We start from the raw sequence: 27,415 nt of genomic DNA on the forward strand, positions 1-27,415 counted from the left end.
ATTGTCATACATTTCTTAAATTTCTATTTTAAAGTTTTAAGGATGAAAGGATGATTGCAAAGCTTGTTTTCTTATCGGAGACATTTATAGTTTTAGATTTTTTTTTTTCCTAATTCACACATCTATTCTAACTTTTAAGTATTACTGTAATTACAGAAAGAAATTAAATGTTAAAAATATGTTCAATATAACATCTATATCATCTAGCGAATAATATAAATCAAATATTGCATCTTAAATAGTAAATGCTGTTCAATAACCTATTCGTGTGTTATGAATTTCAATATAGACACCCTTCAACTAAACTGTTAGCCAAATTTATTCCCCTATTGGACATTTAAAATAATCTTGAATTAGTCAAAATTAAAGGCAGAACAAGAAGACTCATGTCTTCAGCTGCTCACTTGCAGCAGTTCATCAGTCTCAAAAATGTGTCCCGACAGTCCTCAGACAAAAATGAAGCATTTTAAAACTAGGCTCTAGAGCTGATGCTTGTTGAAAGCGGCACTGAATGAATGGAACATACAGTAAAAGAAAAAGAACCAGCCATCATGACTGATAATGCCACTATTATTCAGCTACTTCAGGTCAGCTGCTTTGAGCACAAGCCCACTTTGTATCACAAGCTGCTCTGAAAATTCCAACAATTGCCCGCTTGCCTTGCCAGGTGAAGCACGTTGTAAGGTTTCTTACTTTTACAGATAAAAGCTGTTATATATTTTGTTAATTTTTGGGCACAAGGTGACTTAAACGGAAGCTTGGAGTTAAACGCCATCTCCAGAACAGATTGTTTAACCACCACTTTGGATGACAACAGAGATTACGTTTATGATTGACGTCAGGATAAATGATTTCTCAAATTTGTTGTGTTACAACTAGGGCTGCAACTAATGATTATTTTGGTAGTCGACTAATCGTTCAATTTTTTTTTTTCGATTAGTCACGATTATTTCATGCCTGACTATTTTGAAGCCGGTGACCTGTGGTCGCACATCCTGTTCTGCGCTCTAGTGCATGTCTTACCTCATCTGCTCATGTCTGTCCACCTGTGAATGTCACCCTGATGTCTCTGTATTAACACGATTAAAATTAATAATAATCAAATTAAAATAACCAGTGAAACATATGAATTTAAAAATAATCAGATGTTTTTATATTAGTGTGACCATCACAATAAAAAAGAAATACATTAAACAATACAAACTAAAGTGCACGTAATCTTTAAACAAAAAAAGTGCATTGTTAAAACAGAAACATTTTTCATATTTTAGTAATAAATGACAAAATGTAGATATAAACTATATAATGTGTAAAACCTGAAGTACAAAGATCAAATAAACACTTTCACAAAATGTTCAAGGATGATACAATAGCTTCCGTGGCGGAGTGGTAGGAATTGCTGACTTATAATCAAGAGTCCCCCAGTTGATCCTGACTGCCTCGTATATTTGCTGTTTTGAGTAGTGAGTTGCTCTTATTGTTAATATTATACAGTACAATAAACACATACATTTGATTTACGTCTGTAACAGCCACTGTATAGTACTTGTAAAAGTTATTTTTTTTTCCACTTTTATTCTCTCAGTCACGAACACGATACATACTACCGCCCCCCAGGGATCTGACACTGTTACTTTTTATCTGAAACTGGGGATAACTGTAGATGTGAGTGGTGTTTTGAGACAATCGAACTGGAAATTCTCTGATCTGGATTAAAGCTGACACACAAATGCTGGCGAAGCTGCCTTATTCGTATCTCATTGTCACTTGATTTTTTTTATTCAATGTTATTGAGTGTTCTTGCTTGTGCTGAATTAGTATGCACCTTATGGCCCATGATGTGAAAGCCACACTGACAAAAAAAACAGAGACATGGGTATATATGATATTTGGAATTATTCATTTTATGACCTTACAGTACATTTCGGAAAACATTGTGGCACGGATGCAACATTATTCATATTATTCATATTCATTCGCGCACCTTCTTGCGGTTGTAATCAGTGCCAATGAATTATTCACCAAAAGTGTGTCACTACTTAACAGACCCCAATACACACACAACACAAAAAATGTCAATAAAAAAACAATACTTCTCAGTTAGGTTAATCCTAATGGAAATATTAGAATAATCTACTGTACAGATTTTTCCTTTACCTTTAATTAGAGGCCTGCCAAGCATCTATCACTCCGTGCTTTTCATAAGGTTTCACACTTTCATTTCTACTCACATGTTAATTATCAAAATAAATTTCTGCAAAAAGAATTTCTGCAAAAAGAATTAAAATGCACAGGCATATATAAAGACACAAGTAAATGCAAATGAGCAGAATACTGAAATGGAGAACATAATGTTGAATATCTTGTATGCCACTTCAAATTATTTATTTCTAAAACCACCAAACCTCTACCATGGTGCAGAGTCTACAGGCCCACACATGCCAAGCCAGTCTGTTCAAACTGGCATGAAGATCAACAGACCACAAATATACACTTCATGAGGAACACTGCAACAGATTATACATTGCAGCTTAAACAGGAAAACTTCTGTTTTTATGTTTAAAATGTATTTAAATATACAAAAAATATTCTGTATATATCCTCAGTACAAATTCAAGCAGCTTTCAAATGTAAACAAAGCAGAACATAAACAAATTTTACATATTCACTTAATTGTTGTTAGCTTATGCTCCAAGGCAAAAAAAGAAAGGCACAAGAAATCCCTATTAGTTCAGCACTTGCTTGGGTCAGATGACACTACTTCAGATGGTAGCACAAAAAACATTAGTGGTATTACCTGTGTTTGTGGAAACATGCTTTCGACGCAATTTGTAGTGCATGCTACTCTGCATCTTAACTAGCCAAAATATCTCCAACTAGAGGTGGGCGGTATGACCAAAATTCTATATCACGGTATTTTTCTAAATTCTGCCGGTTTCACGGTATTAGACGGTATTTTTTTCCCCATGCACGAGTGGATGTTAACCACATTTTCCACTGCAATTACTGCAGTAGACTGGCTAAGAATAACCTATTAGACTGTTATGAGAATTGTACATCGTACAAAAAGACATTTTAATGTGCACATAAGTATTAATCCAGGTTTGCATGGCCCCATAAAGTGATAGTTTTCAAGGGGGTGGCACTAAAGAGAAGGAATCACATTGCATGACAGATGCAGTCAAAATATAGAACCTTTAATTGAACAAATTTTGCAAAAGCTTAAACTATGATTTTGACAACATATTTTCAACCATCCAAAGAGGCATTTAGACTTAGTAAAATATCCAGAGGTGTTTGTCAAAAGTTGGATTGCACTGAACACGTCTTAGAAAAGGAATAAATAGTAAATATTTTTTGTAAACCAACTACACTTTCTGTTAATGTTAACAGTCTCTGTCCACTGACACGTTAAAGTGACTTTTTAAACAATTTTACCATCATTAAACTGCATAATATTTAAACTAATAAATAATAACAATAAAATAAATAATAGTAGTATTACTGATAGTTGCACCATTACTTCAAGGCTTCAAGCCCAGGTGCATTACACAGTATTCACCAAAATTAAAATAAAATAAAATAAAACAAGTGCAACTTGGTGATGACATCTTACCAACTGTACCATCATTTAGGCAAACTGCATTAATATGGACCTTGCTTCAAGCTAAGCTATATACATAAATAGTAAAAACTGCAACTTGCATTTATAATGCTGTTTGTGGTATAGCCCTATGGAAGTGCATTAGGGCCACTGTGAAGAAAAAAAAATATGGACACGGAAGAAAAAAACAAACTATATGTCGAGAATAAATTCGACATGTTGACTATGTCAAGATTAAAGTCGACATTTCCACTTTATTCTCATAGTTTATTTTATAATTAAAGTAGAATGTTGTAAACTAAACTTCATCCTAAAATCAATGTTTAATTTACTAGATTTTCTCAAACCCCGTCACAAGTTAACCCTTTGCAGTCGTATTTAATTTTCAACGTCACGCTACATTAGTCGTAATTAATTATTGAAAAAACGCCAATAATTACAGCAGTTATTTTTTTCAAGCACGTAGGAATAACACAGGCCACTTTTCTTAACCAGGCGACTGTGCAAATCGGTCAGAAACTTGCAGGGCCACCAGCGGTGGCCTGACAACCTATAGCGCACTTTTTACTAAGGCCAGTTTTCTGGCCTAACGACCGCAAAGGGTTAATGCAGCACATCAAATACTTTGTGTTAAGTGTTCCCCGACCCAGTCGTTAATCACACTTCTTAAACTGACTTCCTCCGCACTAAGACCAGGCCCCTGCAGCAATCACCGCACAGATAAACGTCTTTGTGAAATTAAAACTAGTTATTAACTTAGCCGACGGAGTGTTCAGAACTTTAAAAATATCTTCGTTATACATGTTTAATTATGCCATCCATTCAGAGTTGCGCCCATCTCTGAACGAGTTGCCACCACATCGCAGGATCAATACAAGCAAAACATACACTAGCAAGTACAAAAACAAGTACAACTTGGCTTGCAGTATTATCCAGTAGTATAGAAACAGTATTTACACATCTGACCTTTTAAAACTAAAGCATCTCCAGGCGACAGACGTGACTGTTTTTTTTCGGCTCTCTGTCCATTTTCACCGCACTGCATACCTATGCTACCGCCCACTATTTGGTGGTGTAGCAGTGAAAAAGAGCCCTAGTGCAACAAATCGGTGTTTAGCGGTGTAGCAGTGAAAAAGGTCCCCACTTGAACAGTTTCCCGCTGCGCCACGTTCCGAACGTCGTTTAGGCAATTTAAACCGGTGTTGCGGAATAAGAAAAATCCATGTCATAAAAAAAAAAAAACGGTTTTCGGTATGAACCGGTATACCGCCCAGCACTATCTCCAACAATACCGAATTCCTTAGACCCTTCTTTTCAACAATGTCCTTGTCTTTTGAGCATTGGGCTGTGTCTGCTGGGATGTCTTCTTTGGTATTGTTGATTTTTTTCCCCCCCAGAGTTTTCATTAACAAGGTCTGTCATCATTTTCTGTTTTATCTCACTCCCACTCCTGACGTACTGGCATGCGTGGCTGCTGCTATAGCATGTACTATATCCTGTTGCCAGCTGCTACACTCCATGCTGTGTGTGTCAGCCTAACCTCACATGGCTGTAACTATTCCAGCCACGACTGGTTTGGTTCGGTGCTATTCTCATTATCATTGGCTTTTCATGTTGTCTGTCAAAACATGGATGGAATGAGTTATGTCGACTTTCCATCAACCATGTTTTATGTTTCCACTGAAAAGATATTTCGCAATAATTATCTTAATTATTTTATCACCCAGCCCTACACACACTTGCAAAAATAAATAAATAAATAAAAAGGTATTAAAATCTTACATATGAGCTATGATATCTGAGCATTTAACATCAGACTAGAAGTAAGTTAGTTTTAAAACAAAAGCAGAATTTTGTAAGGACATGGCAAGTAAATTGTGAAACTCTTTGTGCTACAAACTCGCTACCATTTAAACTGAAAGATTTAATAGTACAAAGTAGTTTTTTAATTCTAAGTTTGTTGAGCCTTTTGTTAATTCAAACAAATTCTGTTTAATAAGCAGTCCTAAATTTTGCTTACTGCTAATCAATTTCACAGGGTTTTAAAGGTTTTAAACAAAAAAAAAAAAAAAAAACACAATGTCTTAGATATTTATAAGAGGTCAAGAAGTAATGCCCATAAACACAAATATTATCAAGCATAGGGGTGTGGTTGGGTCTTATACAGTAACTAGCCAACCCGCGGCGTAGCATACGCCGCATAATTATGTATTGATGGGTGAACACTTCCTGAAAGACACAGTTGTCCAAATGGGGTGGGTTTGAGGATACGACTGTAGGCGAATGAAAAGATGGAACTCTGGAGAGGGCAACATACAATTGTCTGTGACTCAAAACTGGAGGACCACCGTCGCGGCTCCACCTCCCAGAGCGAGGGACAGGGCTGGGACAGCGCTCGGGCGCGGAGGGCGGAACGGGGGGAGATGGGAAGGACGCCCATTCCGCCCCAGCCCCCCGCCATTCTAGTCTGCTGATTTCTTAGTCATCTCTTAGTCATTGTTCAGTACGCACTGCCTGCTTATGTGCCCGCCCCCAACTCCTCACCTGAGTCGCTTTCATCTGTGTACAGTCCACATGCACCTGTCACATTGACTGTTCATTTTCCAAACACCGCCTCAGTCGCTTTCGTCTCTGCTACAGTCCAAGTGCACCTCTGAGCCACATTAGACTTATCATTGTTCTTTGCAGTTCCGGCTGCTTTTCTATATATAATCCACCAAGTCACCCGACCATGGTAGTAGCGACAGGGGGTGTGTACAAAGGGCAGGGACTTAATCAGTGCAAGCGTATGGCCCGCACTTACTGGGAATTCCTCGTTCATGGGGAACAATTGCAAGCCCCGGTCTCCATCACGAATGGGGTTCAATGGCTTAGCCACGCCTCTCGGCGCCCGGTAGACATATGTTGATCCATTCAGTGTAGCGCGCGTGCAGCACCTGTCATCTACGGGCATCACAGACCTGTTATTGCTCAATCTCACATGGCTGAAAGCCACTTGTCCCTCTAAGAAGTTGCATGCCGACCACTCTCTTGTCGCGTAACTATTTAGCAGGAGGGAGTCTCGTTCATTATCGGAATTACTCAGACAAATCGCTCCACCAACTAAGAACGGCCATGCACCACCACCCACAGAATCGAGAAAGAGCTATCAATCTGTTAATCCTCTCCGTGTCCGGGCCGGGTGAGGTTTCCCATGTTGAGTATAATTAAGCGAAAGGCTCCACACCTGGTGGTGCCCTTCCATCAATTCCTTTAAGTTTCAGCTTTGCAATCATACTCCCCCCGGAACCGAAAGACTTTGGTTACCCAGTTGGCTGCCCGGCAGGTCATGGGAATAATGCCGCCGGATTTCCAGTCGGCATCGTTTATGGTCGGAACTATGACGGTATGTGATTGTCTTCGAACCTCCGACTTTCGTTCTTGATTAATGAAAACATTCTTGGCAAATGCTTTTGCTCTTGCTCGAATTGTTGGTGGGTGTGGCTCTGTCATGCATGTGCCATGGTCGGCTGCTTAGTGAATTGTTGGCGGACGGGGCTCTGTGAGTTGGCGGGCGTGGCTCTGTCTTGCTTGCCATGGACTTCGTGAATTCTTAGAGTTGGTGGGCGGGACTCTGCGAGTTGTCGTTGTATCCCATGGTCTTAGAGTTGGTGGGCGGGGTGCTGGTAACAGTCAGGTAGGCGTGCGTTCTTGTCTCATGCTCTTAGAGTTGGTGGGCGGGTCTCTGTGAGTTGGCGGGCTATGTCGTGTGTATCCCATGGTTGTCTTGCGTGCCCTGTCGGCTGCTTAGTGAATTATATATATATATATATATATATATATATATATATATATATATATATATAAAGCATCTTGGTGTCTAGGCCTGTTTCTGTAATAACAAAGGCAGGTAATACAATGGGTTGCCCATAGCCATACTTTTACAAAGTAGACATTAGCAAAACTTCAGCAGCCTGTAAAATGAGATTATGTACAGAAATATCACATCATATCAGCCTCACATCTCATTTATTTGTTACATTATTTATTAAAGGCCGACACTTATCTTATAATCTAGGACGCCTGTTTAATGTAATATATTCACCAGCAAAGTCAAACACCCCAGAGACATTACTATCATTAGATGCAGAAAAAGCGTTTGATATGATTGAATGGAACTACCTTTTCACTGCATTGGAGAAATTGGGGTTTGGCCCGAATATTTGTGCATGGATCAAACTACTGTATACCAATCCAGAAGCTTCAGTTTGCATTAACAACATTTGTTCAGACTACTTTAAGCTAGAACGTGGCACCAGACAAGGATGCCCCTTGTCACCACTGCTGTTTGCAATCGCCATTGAACCACTGGCGGTTCACTGTCGAAATTCTTATCAGATAAAGGGGATTATCAGAGAAGGACTGGAACAGAAAATTTCTCTATATGCAGATGATATGGTTTTATATATATCAGACCCAGAAAACACTGTGCCTGCAGTTTTAACAGCACCCACAGAATTTCAAAAGATATCTGGTCTCAGAATTAATCTGAATAAATTCACAAGCATATAATATTAGATTGGATACCCTACCTTTTACCATAGAAGATCAGTTTAAATACCTAGGGGTAAATATCACAAGTAAACATAAAGCTCTTTATCAACAAAATTTTTCCGTCTGTATGGAAAAAATTAAACAAGACTTGCATAGAGGGTCAACCCTTCATCTCACTCTAGCTGGAAGAATTAACGTTAAGATGAATATCCTTCCTAAACTTCTTTTTTTTTATTTCAAAACATTCCAATATATATCAATAAATCATTTTTAAGCAATTAGATTCAACTATAACCTCATTTATTTGGAACTCAAAACACTCACGTATCCGAAGAGAGACCCTACAAAGACCTCAGTCAGAAGGTGGCATGGCTTTACCTAATTTCCAGTTTTATTACTGGGCAGCAAACATACAAGCCATAAAAACCTGGACACAAAAAAATGAACATACACAGGCTTGGCCTGCAATAGAAATAAAATCCTGTAGTACTTCTTTATACTCCCTGCTCTGCGCTCCAATAAATGCAAGTTATCGCAAATATACTAATAACCCAATTGTGCTTTACTCACTCAGAATATGGAACCAACTTAGAAAGCATTTTAAGATGGAAAATCTTTTATCTGTGGCACCTCTGCAAGAGAACCACCTCTTTCAACCCTCGCAAACATATCCAGTTTTTAATACCTGGAAAAGATTTGGGATTAAATTGCTCAGAGATCTTTATATAGACAATATCTTTGCATCCTTTGAACAATTACGTTCCAAATTCAACCTCCCAGCTACACATTTCTTTCACTATCTTCAAATTAGAAACTTTGTTAAACAGAAACTGCCCAATTTTCCTCATCTTGTACCCTCCGCCATGCTGGAAAAAATACTGCTCAATTTCGAGGAATTAGACACCATTTCCACATTTATATAAAATCTTATTAGAATCCCTTCCTTTCAAAGATCCAAGAGGACATTGGGAAAAAGATCTCTTAATCAATATATCAGAAAAGGAGTGGAAGGTAGCATTGCAGAGAATTCACTCGAGCTCCATATGTGCAAAGCATAGAATTATTCAACTAAAAATTATATATCCAGCTCATCTGTCTCGCATAAAACTGTCCAAAATGTTTCCAGGGCAAGATCCAACCTGCGAACGCTGCAACCAAGCTCCTTACTCACTGGGTCACATGTTTTGGGCCTGCACCAAATTAACATCATTTTGGACCAAAATTTTAAGTGCCTTTCAGACAGCCTTGGTATCACAATCCCTCCTAACCCATTAACAGCTGTGTTCGGTGTTCTTCCAGACGGATTTGAAGTGGAGAAGGACAAGCAAACTGTGATTGCATTCACTACACTTTTGGCACGCAGACTTATTTTGTTAAACTGGAAGAATCCTAACTCTCCTCTGATAAGTCAGTGGGAAACCGATGTTTTATATTATTTGAAATTGGAAAAAATCAAATTCTCAGTTAGAGGATCTGTATGTAATTTTTTCAAAACCTGGCAGGATCTAATCAATAATATTTTAGAATAAGAAGAAATAATTATTTCCGCATTTCTTTCCCTTCTCCATTTTTTATTTACCTACAGTATATATATTTTTTCCTTTCTTTTGTTTATTTTTGCCCTATTAAAAAGCCCTAAGCAATTCCCCTTTGGCCATGCTCTCCTTCTCAAGGGTTGGGTTTGATTTGTCTTCAATTCTTTTTTGTATAAATTGATCTATTTATATGGAATGATTACAATAAAATTAATAAACATTATAGATAAAGGTCCTATTACTTCTGTAAGAATATGGATGGATTCATGGGACTGACACATAAAAACAGATTTCATAGAGTATATTAACATGAAAATGCACAGAATAAAGAAGTGTGGGAGAGATTATTACAAATTTTCTGAACATTAGACATTTTGTATAGTCTCTTCTTTTATCATCCATAAAAATGATTCACATTTCATGTTCTTTTACCAAATGCTGTTCTTTGCAAACGACCTGTTGCTCCTTGGAGTATGTACAGGTTTGTTATACATTAGTAAAGGTTTGTGTGTTAGCTAGTGGCTTGGGACTAATGGAGGAATATACTGAAAACTACTAGCACATGAACCTGACAATGTTCAAGAAACTAAGATAAACAATCTTAAACTGTAAAATGCACGGCATGTCAATGTCTTAGCGATTTTTATGAATCAAGGAGACAGTTTTTCAGGAGCATATCTATAATGTACCTCAAATGAAGTCCTCTCTGTTTCTTTGGACAGGAATTTCCAACGGTTGCAGAGATAGCATTACCCTAAATATAATGCCCAGTGAATCAACTCTCACAATTACGCAATTTAATGGGAATGTGAGTCGGAGACAGAAATAAGCCAAATAAGCACAGCTCCAAGTTAAAACAAATTGCACTAATTAAGGGCTTTAAAATGTAAGGACTTCTAGCTTGGAGAATTCCAATGCTGTAAGTTCAAAAGTACACTTTTATTTAGAGATATACAATGTATTTAAAATAATACTGTAAGCTTTAACTCTAGTTAGGTGAATTCCTATGTTGTAAGTTGAAAGTACACTTTTATTTAGAGACATAAATTGTATTTAAAATAATACTGCAAGGTTTAATTCATTATTCACTCATTTATGAATTTAATTTATGCTTTGAATATAGAGTTGTTACTGAATATGAAAGTCTAATTTGAAATCAATGCAACGTGCCATTTCACTAATGTTTGTGCTATAGTAGTTGATTATACATACCATACAGGAAAAAGTGGTAACAAAACATAATTTAGAAAACATAAATAGATTTTCATTGGGCCCTATTATAAATTTATAGTTTGGCTACAGTCCAGTCACTTAATGAGCAAGTCTACATAAAAATCAGCAATCATCAAATCATGAAACCAAACACTTCCACAACACACTAATGCTCAGAACAAAAACAAATTCTTTTTTACGAAATTCTATTTAAAAAAAAAAAAAAAAAAAAAGCTACAAAAATTAGAACTGAATATAGAAATAATTTTGATCAAAGTTGCATTATATAAAGTAGAATGCAAACTTGACTGAGTCGTTCACTCACTCACCAACAAAAACACTATCTCCAATTAAGTTAAAATGCTGACATTTAGAAGGATGGTACATCTAGGGAACAAGGTATTTGCTAAGAAAGGACATTTCTATTTTTCAATATTTTGGGGTAAAAAAACTTGACAATAGAAAAACTAAATACTCCAAAATCTCAAAAACACTTTGACTGATTTTGTTGAAAAAGGAAAATTAGCCAGAATGTATATTTTTTTATTTGATCATATTTATCAATAATAATGTTATAGTGAGTGGGCTGTTTTTAAGACACCCTGTCTTTTTTCCCGTTCAGCGGAGACATGCTGCCAATTGAACTATGCCAGTTGAATGCCACCAGCATAACAGCCGCACCTGCCGTTAGCGTAGACGGACAAAAGAATAAACGGAGATATTTTGAGAAGGGAAAACAAACAGGATGATATGTGATGCGACCTCTGAAGTGGAAGATGGAATGATCACCAAAGTTGAAATAAAATGTTACACACTCAAGGAGCGCGATACACTTAAAGTTCAGCTGCCAAGGAGGGAAAGTACAGGAGAAGTTGCATTCCTCACACCCAAAACAAGCCCAGACTGATGGTGCTTAATGCAGCTCAGAAGAGACAGCGGATGGACACCGTGTACAGTGCATTCACGTAACACCAAGTTCCCCCCCCTCTATTTAATATTCCCTAAACTACACGCATGGAACATTGTCACTCCTATGTAAGGGCATGATTTTTACACCATTGCCTGGGGTACCAAAAATTTTGGCACCTACACTAACTGTTCATTAAGTTCATGATATTATTTCTTTTCTATATACAGTATATTGTTGTTTATGTCTTAACTCTTTGAGGGATGAATATTTTTTCCAAAAAACAGTTTTCTGAAAAGCAATGGCTTCACACAGAAATCAAAATAAAACATCTGTTGCTGCATGTTGTGGCTGACTGTTTGACATGAATATGTAGCAAGCTTGCTGCCAGGCTGTCTTTGTGTGGCTGGGGCAGCAGCAGCGGTCACGGTCACAATGCATTGCAATCTGGTTTCTACCACTTATCATTGTAAGTGGCAGTCCTCCCAGCTGAACATTCCTCTAGGCATGTCAGCTACATGAACCTGTTCAGCACCACAATTGGTGACCAATCAGCTGAAGCTGGAACCTCACATTCATTTTCGATCACTTGCGTCAAAATCAGAGTCCGACACAAGTCATAGTCCAATTCAGAGATAATAGGCAAAACGTTGTCCACAGAGTATTTTGCTTTACGCATTTACTTTGATCTCTCGCCAGATGTCAGTGCCATTTTTGCTATTGCTTGCACCTTGCTACTCATGCGAGCACAGGAAATCTTGGTCAAAACCAATTAAGCTAACTTTCCTTCTAGCAACGAGAGTCCAACTAAAACATAACGGTTGGTTTTATGACAGTTTACAGATAATTACCATCTTTAACTCTCCTTTTGACAAGAGTTGACATCAGCCCTGAAAGAGTTAATTCATTCTTCACAGTACATACACCAAATACTGAAATGCTTACACAGTATACTGAAACAAATCTATCTGTGGTGTTAATAAATAGTCAGTGAATTTTATTCACTTTGCCAGTGTTTTTTTTTTTTCTCAGACCGTTACAATAAATATAATGTATTTTGATGTTTTTTTTTTCTCACATATTATATTCATGACTTGAAAGAAAGAAAGGAAAAAAAAAAAAACAATCGAGAAGGAAGGTTGTGAATTTGTGTGTTTTATACTGTTAACTTCCTGGCAAGCAGCATCCAGGTGTGAGCATTATATATGACTCACGCTGTGGTGAGATGTTCTTCTGAAAATCTCATAACACATATTATTCTCCTGATAACACAGAAAAATCTGTTCATTGCTGTTTTATAGAAAGGTTCTGTTAAAACACAGATTTATATTCCATTCCCTTTTTACATGCAATTCCATTCTTAAAACAACCTAATCCAATTCCTGGATAGGGGGTGCATTTCAGTATCCCGTGTAAGCATTTTAGTATGTAATATACTTATTTCAAACATTTAATTGCATGGATCGCCTAAATATGCAGCCTGTAAAAAAATCATTACTTTCTCTAAAAGTAAAACATGATTCAGTGTTACACTTTATTGCATGGCTGTATAAAAAAAAAAAAAAAAGCTTCAATGTACAACTGACAAAAACGCAAAAAGTAGTGCTTCCCATTATTCAAGTTATTACATATTTAAATTTCTTATATTACAGTTTCCTCTAATGTGTTTCACATTAATCATCAACAGAAGCCAAAGTCAGTCTATAGGAAAAGCAGAAACTGATGTATGGTAGGAATGTTTTACTTATGGCCAATTGTATGTAACATATTTAAAGGTAAGTGAACTAATAACATTAGCCCCTAGTTTAAAAAAAGCAAATATTGTAATATTGTATACAAAAAAGTACTTACCGTATTTTTCGCACCATAAGACGCACTTTTTTTTTCCCCAAAAGAAGGTTGGAAATGTCTGTGCGTCTTATGGTGCGAATATTGCATCACAGACCATGATGTGTAATACCTGACAAAAGTCGACATCCAGGGCTAGAGGGCGACAAAACTCACTGTTACGTTACAGGCATTCCCTCTGTGCTTGGAGGAATGTTAGACTCATTGACTCGGCATCTAATCCTTGCGTGTGCGTGAGTTGCGAAATCTAAACAAATATAAACAAAGGCAAGATAGCGTCTACATCTCATGAGGGAGCGAAGCGCATTATCACTGAGTTGGACTCTGGACTCGATAGATTACCAGCCGCTGGACTACTTCAGACTGTTCTTTCCTGAAGCTGCCTTTCAGCTACTGTCAGACGAGACAAACAGGTATGCAGAGCAATTTTTTGAATCGAGGGCTGTGCTTGCACCGCATTCTCATTTTTCAAACTGGAAACCCACAACAAAACACGAGATGAAGGGCTTTGTGGCATTACAAATATAGATGGGACTAGACTGGCGATATAACTTCAGGGAGCATTGGTCCAAACGTGCTTTGTCCCCTGGTGGTTTTGGACAGGTTATGTCGCGTGATGATAGGTACGTGGTGCTGCAAAGTGATTGTGAGCAACTGAGCTTAATAAATTCTGACACTAGCGATGAGGAGTTCTTGGGGTTTCCATAAAACTAGAAGAATGCTTGAACCTTAAAGTCTCTCCTTATTTGTTAATGACAGTGATGATGTTTCGTAATACCGCTGTTGAATTTACATGGTTGAAATATTATTCTGCTATATTTTATTAAACATATTAGTGCACCATTTGGTTCAGAATATTTTTTTTCTTGTTTTCCTCCTCTAAACCTAGGTGCGTCTAATGGTCAGGTGCGTCTTATGGTGCAAAAAATACGGTAGTTACTTACATGGTACTTCTGATATATCTGATTAACCAAGAGCACTATAACTGAGGCCTGTTATCTTGGGAAATTTCACAGGGAAGCTGGGTAACAGAGCTAGTCTTAAGAAGAAAGATTGTGACTTGATGGTATTACTTTTCTTTATTTCAAATAATGATGAGGGATATGCTAAATTAAACAGTACTGGTTAGTCAAACACATACAAAGAACAGACAAAACTAAACTCATCACCATATAGTCAAATTAAGTGAAAAGTGACATACCTCTTAGTCATACCAGTGTGACGAACAGAAGTGGGCGATTTTGCTTTAATCACAGGTGAAACACAAAAACATGAGTGTGCTACATTATTTTAATACATTCTAACTATGAATCTGCGATGCCATAACTGTTTTTGTACATCACTGCACAGACGAAAATCAGACTAAACACCATTGCATAATATAAAGGGGAACATTGATTTTGATATAGCTAATATGCGATTTCCATATTATGACAGCGTGGTAAAAATTAAAGAAGAATATGCTGGGACTGAATCTTGTATTCTAAAGGATAATTTACATGGTCAGTTATATGCTATTATTCGTTTAAAAATGTGCCAAATTTCCATTGTAAACCACAAATTGACAAAATGACCACATTTAACTGAAAAACATGATGTTTCTTAATTAGTATGGACATGTATCCAAACTAGAAACCCGAGTACTCTCAACCTAACAAGATAGAGCTGCTAAATGTATGGATACACCAAATAAAACCACAGGAATTACAACGGTGATTCATGTTTTATTTCTTTATCTGCCTATTCATTGACTTCTCTTTAGTGTAAATTAAAATCAATCATATTTAATATTATAAACTGTTCATCTGATGGCGGCACGGTGGCGCAGTGGGTAGCGCTGCTGCCTCGCAGTTGGGAGATCTGGGGACCTGGGTTCGCGTCCCAGGTCCTCCCTCCCTGCGTGGAGTTTGCATGTTCTCCCCAGGTCTGCGTGGGTTTCCTCCGGGCGCTCCAGTTTCCTCCCACAGTCCAAAGACATGCAGGTTAGGTGGATTGGCGATTCTAAACTGGCCCTAGTGTGTGCTTGTTGTGTGGGTGTGTTTGTGTGTGTGTCCTGCGGTGGGTTGGCACCCTGCCCGGGATTGGTTCCTGCCTTGTGCCCTGTGTTGGCTGGGATTGGCTCCAACAGACCCCCGTGACCCTGTGTTCAGATTCAGCGGGTTGGAAAATGGATGGATGGATGGATGTTCATCTGATAAACAACTGATACTGTATCTGGCACAATCAAAGCAGTGCAGGCTATGAGAGCCTTTCTAAAGAACCACAAGCACAACACAATTATAAAATTACACACATTATCCATGGAAAAGGTGTAGCACTGTAAACATTATGAGCATATAGGAGACTGAAGTGACCAATGGCTATTATAAGGAAATGCATTTAATAATATTTTGCTAAACAATTGATGAGATCTGATAATAGCTTAAGTAAAATAACAAATGAATAAAAAATATATAACTGACCCGAAATACATTCAAACAAGCACTGAAACAAAAGAAATGCTATAACTTGCCATTTTTACAAAATTAACCCAGAGGATTTAAGCTGAGGACTAAACAATGACTATTCAATGCAATGTTGAAAAGGTATCCCAAATAATTCTGTCAGTAAATGACCAGAGCTTTTCAAAGATGGAATTCTTGTCTAAACCAAAAAAAAAAATACAACAAACCACTTTTCATAATTTGTAAGTCACCATGTACTATGCTTCAAGCAAAAATATTTTTTTCTTGATTTCACTGTTAAATAAAAGACAAAAACAAACAAAAAAAATACTACAAGTAAACATAAGGTAAGAGAATTTCTACTATAGTAATAACTGCTAAAAAGACAGACATCTTAATTGAACAGGTGCAGATTTTTGAAGATTTACAATGACTTTTATGTCTTAAACAGCTCCAATGGAAAACATACAGCACCTCACTTCATTATTAATATTTAATAAATGATATTTGCCTCCTCCTTTAACCACCACCTTATCGTGGTGGAGGGGTTTGCGTGTCCCAATGATCCCAGGAGCTCTGTTGTCCGGGGCTTTATGCCCCTGGTAGGGCCACCCAAGGCAAACTGGTCCTAGGTGAGGGATGAGACAAAGAGCGGTTAAACAAACCTCCTATGATGGAAAACAATTTTGGACGGCATTTTCCCTTGCCCGGACGCGGGTCACCGGGGCCCCACTCTGGAGCCAGGCCTGGAGGTGGGGCTCGATGGCGAGCGCCTGGTGGCCGGGCCTGCACCCATGGGGCTCGGCCGGGCACAGCCCGAAGAGGCAACGTGGGTCCCCCTTCCCATGGGCTCACCACCTATGGGAGGGGCCAAGGAGGTCGGGTGCAGTGTGAGTTGGGTGGTGGCCGAAGGCGGGGACCTTGGCGGTCCGATCCTCGGCTACAGAAGCTGGCTCTTGGGACGTGGAATGTCACCTCTCTGAAGGGGAAGGAGCCTGAGCTAGTGCGCGAAGTTGAGAGGTTCCGGCTAGATATAGTCGGACTCACCTCGACGCACAGCTTGGACTCTGGAACCAATCTCCTTGAGAGGGGCTGGACTCTGTACCACTCTGCAGTTGCCCCCGGTGAGAGGCGCCGAGCGGGTGTGGGTATACTTATTGCCCCCCTGACTTGGAGCCTGTACATTGGGGTTTACCCCGGTGGACGAGAGGGTAGCCTCCCTTCGCCTTCGGGTGGGGGGACGGGTCCTAACTGTTGTTTGTGCGTATGCACCAAACAGCAGTTCGGAGTACCCACCCTTTTTGGAGTCCCTGGAGGGGGTGCTAGAGGGCATACCTTCTGGGGACTCCCTCGTTCTGCTGGGAGACTTCAATGCTCACGTGGGCAATGACAGTGAGACCTGGAAGGGCGTGATTGGGAGGAATGGCCTCCCCGATCTGAACCCGAGCGGTGTTTTGTTATTGAACTTCTGTGCTCGTCACGGATTGTCCATAACGAACACCATGTTCAAGCATAGGGGTGTTCATATGTGCACTTGGCACCAGGACACCCTAGGCCTCAGTTCGATGATCGACTTTGTGGTCGTGTCGTCGGACTTGCGGCCACATGTCTTGGACACTCAGGTGAAGAGAGGGGCGGAGCTGTCAACTGATCACCACCTGGTGGTGAGTTGGCTTCGATGGTGGGGGAGGATGCCGGTCAGGCGTGGTAGGCCCAAACGTGTTGTGAGAGTCTGCTGGGAACGTCTGGCAGAGCCCCCTGTCAGAAGTAGCTTCAACTCCCACCTCCGGCAGAACTTCGATTACATCCCGAGGGAGGTGGGGGACATTGAGTCCGAATGGGCCATGTTCCGTGCCTCTATTGTTGAGGCAGCTGACCGGAGCTGTGGCCGTAAGGTGGTCGGTGCCTGTCGTGGCGGCAATCCCCGAACCCGTTGGTGGACACCGGCGGGGAAGGATGCCGTCAAGCTGAAGAAGGAGTCCTACAGGACCCTTTTGTCCTGTGGGACCCTGGAGGCAGCTGATAGGTACCGGCAGGCCAAGCGGAATGCGGCTTTGGTGGTTGCTGAGGCAAAAACTCGGGCGTGGGAGGAGTTTGGGGAGGCCATGGAGAATGACTTTCGGACGGCTTCGAGGAGATTCTGGTCCACCATCTGGCGTTTCAGGAGGGGGAAGCAGTGCAGTGTCAACACTGTATATGGTGGGGATGGTGCGCTGCTGACCTCGACTCGGGACGTTGTGGGTCGGTGGGGGGAGTACTTCGAAGACCTCCTCAATCCCATTAACATGCCTTCCAATGAGTAAGCAGAGCCTGGGGACTCAGAGGTGGGCTCCCCCATCTCTGGGACTGAGGTCACCGAGGTGGTCAAAAAACTCCTTGGTGGCAGGGCCCCGGGGGTGGATGAGATACGCCCGGAGTTCCTCAAGGCTCTGGATGTTGTAGGACTGTCTTGGTTGACACGCCTCTGCAACATCGCATGGACATCAGGGACAGTGCCTCTGGATTGGCAGACCGGGGTGGTGGTCCCCCTCTTTAAGAAGGGGGATCGGAGGGTGTGTTCCAACTATAGAGGGATCACACTCCTCAGCCTCCCTGGAAAAGTCTATTCAGGGGTCCTGGAGAGGAGGGTCCATCGGATAGTCGAGCCTCGGATTCAGGAGGAACAGTGTCCTGGTCGCGGAACAGTGGACCAGCTCTATACCCTTAGCAGGGTCCTGGAGGGTGCATGGGAGTTTGCCCAACCAGTCTACATGTGTTTTGTGGACTTGGAAAAGGCATTTGACCGTGTCCCTCGGGGAATCCTGTGGGGGGTACTCCGAGAGTATGGGGTACCGGCCCCCCTGATAAGGGCTGTTCGGTCCCTGTACGATCGGTGCCAGAGCTTGGTCCGCATTGCCGGCAGTAAGTCGAACCCTTTTCCAGTGAGAGTTGGACTCCGCCAGGGCTGCCCTTTGTCACCGATTCTGTTCATAACTTTTATGGACAGAATTTCTAGGCGCAGCCAGGGCGTTGAGGGGGTCCGGTTTGGTGGGCTCAGGATTGGGTCACTGCTTTTTGCAGATGATGTTGTCTTGTTTGCTTCATCAGGCCGTGATCTTAAGCTCTCTCTGGTTCGGTTCGCAGCCGAGTGTGAAGCGGCTGGGATGAGAATCAGCACCTCCAAATCCGAGACCATGGTCCTCAGCCGGAAAAGGGTGGAGTGCCCTCTCAGGGTTGGTAGCGAGATCCTGCCCCAAGTGGAGGAGTTCAAGTATCTCGGGGTCTTGTTCACGAGTGAGGGAAGAATGGAGCGTGAGATCGACAGGCGGATCGGTGCGGCATCCGCAGTAATGCGGGCGCTGCATCGGTCTGTCGTGGTGAAAAAGGAGCTGAGCCGCAAGGCGAAGCTCTCAATTTACCAGTCGATCTATGTTCCTACCCTCACCTATGGTCATGAACTATGGGTAGTGACCGAAAGAACGAGATCTCGAATACAAGCGGCTGAAATGAGTTTCCTCCGCAGGGTGTCTGGGCTTTCCCTTAAAGATAGGGTGAGAAACTCAGTCATCCGGGAGGGGCTCAGAGTAGAGCCGCTGCTCCTCCGCATCGAGAGGAGTCAGATGAGGTGGCTCGGGCATCTGATCAGGATGCCTCCTGGACGCCTCCCTGGTGAGGTGTTCCGGGCATGTCTAACTGGGAGGAGGCCCCGCTGGAGGGACTATGTCTCTCGACTGGCCTGGGAACACCTTGGGATTCTCCCGGAAGAGCTAGAAGAAGTGGCCGGGGAGAGGGAAGTCTGGGCATCTCTGCTCAAGCTGCTGCCCCCGCGACCCGACCTCGGATAAGCGGGAGACAATGGATCAATTATAAATTAATCTGAAACTAATAACAGCTGTTATGTCATAAAATTGCCAAGCAACTATTCTTACACCTCTTAATATCACCACCAAAATGCTACATTGTACAATATTAGTTTAACCCAGTATTTTCAGATGGACAAGTACCTCTGTGACTTTATTTGTCAGAGGCACAGTGCATTAGATAACTGCACTTCTATTGAACTGTAGGACTTACTTTTACACTCAATATGAAGAAAGAAAATTATTTGTTTTCATAATAATTATTTTCTCAATCCCCTATTTATCTCGTTACCTAATCAAAGCATCTTGAAATGTTTCATTTTAATACATTTTTTTTAGCTTATTATTATGAAATATATGTACAGTACAATACTTCTTAAAAGTAAATATTAATTTTGCGTCACTTAAACTACACTAGTATAAACCTAGGGCTGTGGAGTCGGAGACAATTTTGGCAATGTGGAGTCGGGGTCAGAGTCGGCAAAAATGTACCTACTCCGACTCCTAATAAATTTAAATTGTAATGAAAAAACAATACAGCAAGTTCAAATGTCCCATTTCATAAACAATAGTCATAACTAAGTACTTCTCTGGTGTAACAATAAAGCCCAGTGCATAGTTGTGTTACTACTAGTGTGAAGTTCGGATGAGCAATTATACAACCCGACATTCACATATTGTTATCTGGATTATGGTACATTACAAGAAGTGTTTTCATTTTATTGCGTTTAACAAGTTCATTTGAGTGTAAACAAGTGTAATGATGTAGGTGGAGGTGTGTGCTATGGCCTGATGTGTTCAGGGGTTCTTGGCTTTTGTTTAAACTGGCCAATATGGTAGAGAGTCAGCTTCCCAGCCAGTAGTTCTGTGGTTAAATGACGTGTATGTTGCCTTCCTTCAATCAACATGGAAAATACATTAGCATATTAAATACAGAGGAGTCGGAGTCAGAAGTACTGGAAACTAAGGAGTCGGAGTCGCAGGATTTATCTACCGACTCCACAGTCCTGGTATAAACATTATCAAAAAGGGTCTTAAACAGTTTTGATATATTTTGGGTGGACGATGCTACAAGTTCAGGACTAGTATTGTTTCATAGTAGTTTTTTTTTTCCCACCTTTGACACATTAAAATTTGTCACTCTACACTTATGTATACATACATATATCTGGATTACTCTTTTAACCATTTATTATTCTGAAATTTTTAATTATTTATAAATTTAACTTTAAAAGTTTAATTAACATTATAATTAACGTTACCTTTTATTATAAAGAAATGTTACCTTTTTTAAAAAGGTAAAAAAAACTACTATAACAGATATTTAGACAATATGTGTTTAAGAGATGTCCCAGTTGTTACTGATTAACAACAGATTTCAATTATTAACTAATAATACATCAAAGGCACAAATTTTGATCCTTACAAGCATATTCAAAATATTGGCTGTAAATAGTAACATTTTAAATGTGTTGCTTTTGCACTCTTTGCCGGTCACTTAGATTGTCATCTACCACCTGCCAAACATTCATTTGGACCCCTACACCTCTTAAGCTGTCATTTCATTATTCAATTTGCTTCCAACAGACAGCATTAATGAATCAGCTTCTAGAAAGTAATGCTGACCTAATTCCTATCCTATCATATCAGTTTAGTCAACTGGATCACAGTGACATATCTAGAGCAAAACTAGTGTTCTCTCTTTTCTGCTAATAAATCAACAAAGAGATCAACACTTGGCAGCAAGGAAGGAATTAAAACTTTTATTTCAAAATATTATCAACATTCAATCCAGCCAAACAACAAAAGCACAATTCAGTCATACTGTCTGAAAAAGGAAAGTTTGCTTGTATTGATAGTCTTAATAGTCAAAGTAACAGATGTAGCAGAAACCTTTTAACTTCCTCTGGTACCAGTTCACCTGATTAAAAAACCTACAACTATCTGCAGTGAATCTTAACCACAGCAAGGTGGTGAAAAGGGGATTCAATTATCATTTCCCATGTTAAAACTTATTGAACATTTGACCTGACCCTGAATAAAATTATTACTTAAACACTTACCTATACAAGTGTCAAGAAATGTCAACTTTAAATGGTCCATAAAATAGCTAACAATCACAGTACAGTGTAAAAATATCTCAAACTTAAATTCAAGGGTGCCAATTCAGTGCCCATCTCTTACTCACTGTGTTACCCTCGGCAATCAGCTGTAAAAATATACTGTACATCTAAGCAATTGTACTTTCTCTGTCATTAAAAAGTGTTCACTAAAGAAAGGTGCTATATGAAATAAAAGTTCTATTAAAAGACCATATTAATTTCTAATATGAGCTTTACAGACTACATGACAGCATCAAAGCTATAAAAAATTTAACGTTAAAACCATAAATATTAGAACAATTTTGACAAGAATAGGCCATTTAACCCTTTCAAAATCTGAAGTTTATTAAAGTCCTACTTTCTAAAACACTAAAAGGGCAAGGAAACTTCAGTCTTCAGCTGATGTCATGCATGTAGGTTTTGCCTCATTTGTATTACACTGTTATTGTTTTACAACTAACTATAGAGATCATTTTTACACGGTACATTTTACAGACTACTTTATACAAAATTTATAACAGGCAAAGAAAAACGGATACTAAAATATATGTCCAATTATTATATTACTCATTTGTACTAGACTTCAAAAATATTAATAGCACTTATGTATATACAGTAAATTCTATTATATCAGTACAATATATTCTATCATACTATTAAACTGCAGTGGTAACAAAATTCATACAAAAATCCTTTAACAAGTATCTTGGCTTATGAAGCTGTCCATCATACATTTCACACAGAAATCCTTTTATTTCTTAAAAAAGTATCAGTGTCAGTGGCATGGTTGATTTTGTTTTCTCTAAGAAAGTTACTTTACAAATTCCCATCTAAAACTTTCTAAAGCAACTTTGTGTGCAGAGCTTAGCTCCTTTCAATGGAATGCCTTGATTTGTCTACTGTTTTTAGTCCTGAAAGACCTTCACATCAATTTTTTTTTTTCATGAGAACTCATATTCGTGGCTTACTCTCTGCAAGAGTAAAATGTTATGAATACATATAGGATACATTTCTGTACACAGTTTTCTTTCCTGTACTTGGGAAATGCTGCAGGTTTGGTTTGCCCTCTGGTGGAGCTTCATTATCTACTTCTCGTGTTGTTAAGAGATAAATTCTCATCTGAATTGCTTTGAAACAAGATCTGCATGTCTTTTTTCCATTTAAATTTCAAATCTGCATGTACCTTTGTATAAATGAATTACCTAGTAGCCAAACTACATATTTTAAATATCCATTTGACTGTCTTATTGGAAATGTGGATTGCCCACTGTAAAAGGTGTTGAGACTTGCTGTTGTCATTGCTGACCTGCAATTTTATTGAGGAAGTTTGGGCGCAGTTGTGTGTCCAGGATCAAGTCAAAGTTAGCTTCATAATTATTTAACTGTTTTTTCCCTTTTAACATTAGCAAATCCACATGCCTAATTTTGTGTCTTGAATGCCTTCTGGCAGAGTTGTGTGCCATATTCACCCATTAGCAAACCCTCATTTTCCAGCTCCTTCTTGGATTACATACATTCTCCCTATTTCCCCACAGCATATTCACTTGGATTATTAGATTTCGCATACGCAAAAATGTGTGCCTGTATTCTTAACTGGGGGGGGGGGGGGGGGTTGTTTTTGTGTGTCACTTCATTTGCAGTTATATCTGCATACCTTACTTCATGCTTAAAAAGAACTATGTCTGCCATCTCATTTCTAAAAGGCTGCATGTGCACTTGCAAATCTACCACAGAGCTGTATGTCCCTTTCATTTCCTGTCATACCTGCATGATTCACAGTCTATTTGGATTACTTAACATCTTGCCCTACTTGCCCATATTACTCAGCTGTGAGCCAAAGTTCATTAATGTGTATTATTTTATAAACTTGTATTTGCATGTCCAGTTTTGTGCATGGACTGATTTCTAAGAAACCTATATGCCCTGACCATTATTTATCAGCAAAATTGTATGCTGCACTGCATGCTGGGTTATTCTTCATCTACCACATTTACTTTGTGAAGACCAGTTTACTCAGTTCTGTGTTTGGATTAAAACAGAAATGTTTGTTGCACTATGTTTTTACTTCTTACTGAAGACCTGTGAATCTAAATTACAGCAGATCTGTCCAAACTGCCAAATTTGCATCCTTCACAGTGAGCTTGGATTATCCATAATTTTTGTGCCTTATTACTCTATAAATTTACCCATGTTACCAGATTTATAATTAGCAAAATACTGTATTCTCTCTCTCTCTCACACACAAGCTCACCTACATGTACTGCTGCATACTTGGGCTGTCTTTTGACAGAGCTTTGTTGCTGTCCAGTTGATGACCGAAATCTTGCTTCGGGACTATTTTAATTATGTACTTTTGTTCTGTGAATTAATTTGTATTGTCTACATTACCACAATGTGATGAACCCCTGTCACTTTCTTTCACATCCAAATATCGTATCATGACTTTAGATTATTCACTAACCTGTAAAAGTGCTATATAAATGTAAAGAATGATTATTATTAGTAGTATCCTGTTTAAACAACTGTGTGTCCAGAATTCCCACTGACGGGGCTTTATGTCCATTTAACCCATAAACCCACCTACAAGTTCTGTCGTGTGTCTGGACTGACTTCTGACAGACCTGTGTGTCACTTTCACTTACTGACAAAACTGCATGCCCCACTATGCTTGAAACGGTACCATCTTTCACATTTCCCACTAAAGACATAATTTACTCAGTTGTTTTCCTGGATTACCACAGATCTGTGTATCTCAGTTTCTTGTTTTACTTGCTAAAGACTTTTGTACAACTGAATTACCACAGAAATATGCCATTCCAAACATCCATTTGTTATTTAGTCATCTTATGTAGTTCATGATCATTGCAAGTTGGACAGCAAAATGTGTTCCTTTCTTTTCTTGTCAAGCTGAATGGTCTACTGCAGTGGTTCACAAACTCGGTCCTGGGGACCCACTGTGGCTGCAGGTTTTTGTTCCAACCAACTTCCATTTTTCATTGGACTCTTAGTCTAATTAAGTGAGCCATTATTTCCAAGTTTCTGTGTTTTGGAGTCAATGTAGAAATTACAAACCAAGTTTGGAAGATTTTTACTAAAATGTAATAAGCAGTTATATGGGGAATTTATAGATTTTTTAGTCGTTACCAGTATTTTCAACCTAAATTTCATTCTGCTTTTCCAGGTAGTCTGCTTATTGGTAAGCAGAAATAAATGGAAAATTTTAAATGGAATAAAAGCATTTTAAATGGAAAAAAGCAAACGACGGGCGCTCAGCAGGCTCCTATCAATTATTGAAAATCCACTGCATCCACTAAACAGTGTCATCTCTAGACAGAGGTGCAGCTAAAGCGACAGACTGCTGTCACTGTCCTGCTCCACTGACACACTGAGGAGATCGTTCCTCCCCCAAACTATGCGACTTTTCAATTCCACCCGGGGGGGTAAACATTAACATTATATAAAGTTATTGTCTGTTTTTACCTGCATTATTATCAATCTTTAATTTAATATTGTTTTTTTGTATCAGTAAGGTGCAGCTGGAGTATGTGAATTTCCCTTTGGGATTAATAAAGTATCTATCTATCTATATTTAATTGATTATTTACTAATTAGTGGGTCTAACACTGAAGTCATTGCAGCTTTCATCATCCTGGGTGTCTGCTATGCTGTTGTCTCTATTAGGGTTAAATGAAGGGAGCAAACTACACAGGAAAAGGGGAAAATAATAGGAAAACAACAAAAGAGTGTTAAGCATTTATAGCTTTAGAAAAAAATAGAAATATTTATAAATGTAAAAACCACACTGTTGTGTTTTTTTAAACGCACAATAAGAGAAGAGTAAAAAAGACCAGCTAACTAAATGAGATCAGTTGTTATCGATTATTATCGCTGATTGTGAATCTGGTTGGAACAAAAACCTGCAGCCACAGTGGGTCCCCAGGACCAAGTTTGGGTACCACTACTCTACTGTGTTCTTGAACGGCCTACTACCTTAATTTATTACCAAACTAATACAGTGTATGTGCCCAGATTCCTAATGGGCAGAAGTGTACATCTGTTTGTTTTTGTTTTTAAAACACACTGGCAATTTCATATGCCTACTTACTTACACGCGTTACGGTTGATAATACAGTGTCTGAATTGCTCTTTACTGTTTACTTATTCGGCCGTCACCTTTATCCAATGGGACTTTCAACATTTCACAGGCACTTCACACGATCTCAGTAACGGGATCTGAACCAGCATCCTCTAGTTTTGAACTCCAAAGTCTTAAACCTGCTTTACTGGTACCCGGATTCCTAACTGAGTGACGGTCTTGTTTATTTGGCCACATCTGCATGCTATGTTACATATCTAGGCTGGCATCTGACACAGCCGACCCCCTTACATTTGCTAAACTGAATGCTCCTCTGTGTTCTTGATTACCCATAATCTGTTTCTTTTTCAGCGTGATTACGCCCAAGTCTATGTAGTCCACTAATTTCTTCCTTTTCTCCACTACAGCACCACTGCTAAACAGTTTTGTAACAAGGTTACCTGTTGTCCCCCAGGCAGGAAGGCACAATCAGCTAATGCCTATTGGTATCTGAGAAGTTCCGAAACACTCTTTCTGAGGCGCGTGTACGCGCAAACTTGTGCACGACTGACCCCAAATAAGCGGGCCGACGGGCTCGCGCGCTATTTTGTAGCATTCCGGGCTATGCTCGTCAAAGAATTCCTCGGCGTCACGTAAATTGATTAGACAGCCACCTCGTCTTTTGCACCACAAAACCGGACGCAGCCAGTCTATCCTTCATGTGTGGCGTTAGCACCTTTCCACCCAGTATGTAAATCACAGCGCCCCGTCACCGGCGAGCGCAAAGACACACGCGTGTCCCTCGGATCGGGCCAGGCAGAGCAAAGACGGCCCGAGAGCACACAGCAAGGTCGAGTGTGAAAAAGCCGCGTGTGCGTTAGCTTACCTGCGGGACGTCATGTCGCTACTGGGAACGACACCGCCGCTGACGCCGCCAATCCCTCGGATGGCAGCGCTGCACTGGCTGTGCGCTCGAGGCCGCTGGCTGAGTCGGTCGGTCGCTCACCGCCGCCGCACCACCACCACTCCTCCTCCTGCTGCCCGTCAGTGCCTCAGTCCGCTCTCTCTCTCTCTCACTCGCTCTCTGCGCCGTGCGCGCCTTCTCTTAAAAAGACAGCACGCCTTCATCTCGAAGTCATCCCGCTCAAATCCGTGCGCCAAGGTGACACGCCTGTTTACTTCAAAGATTCTTAGCGTCTTTGCAACAACAAGTTCGCTTTTTCAAGTTTTCATGTTTGAAGTCTCCAGTGTCTATGAGCCGGAGAATCTGTGGGTCGCTTATTCAGGGTTGCCCACCGTTTGCGAACCTGTGGTGA

General features: G+C 39.9%; 1 protein-coding gene across 1 annotated transcript in view; it reads right to left on the reverse strand.

Moving 5' to 3' along the window:
- The window catches only part of ptpn11b (protein tyrosine phosphatase non-receptor type 11b), a 181,572-nt gene extending 154,402 nt beyond the window's left edge, over nucleotides 1–27,170 (reverse strand). The window contains exon 1 of the mRNA XM_028807847.2: nucleotides 26,986–27,170. Within this exon, the coding sequence (XP_028663680.1) occupies nucleotides 26,986–26,999 (14 nt within the window). The 5' untranslated portion in view covers nucleotides 27,000–27,170. The remainder of the gene's footprint in view (nucleotides 1–26,985) is intronic.
- Between the last annotated feature and the right edge of the window lie 245 nt (nucleotides 27,171–27,415).

The sequence above is a fragment of the Erpetoichthys calabaricus genome, chromosome 8 (assembly GCF_900747795.2).
Source record: "Erpetoichthys calabaricus chromosome 8, fErpCal1.3, whole genome shotgun sequence".
NCBI classification, from domain to species: Eukaryota; Metazoa; Chordata; class Cladistia; order Polypteriformes; family Polypteridae; genus Erpetoichthys; species Erpetoichthys calabaricus.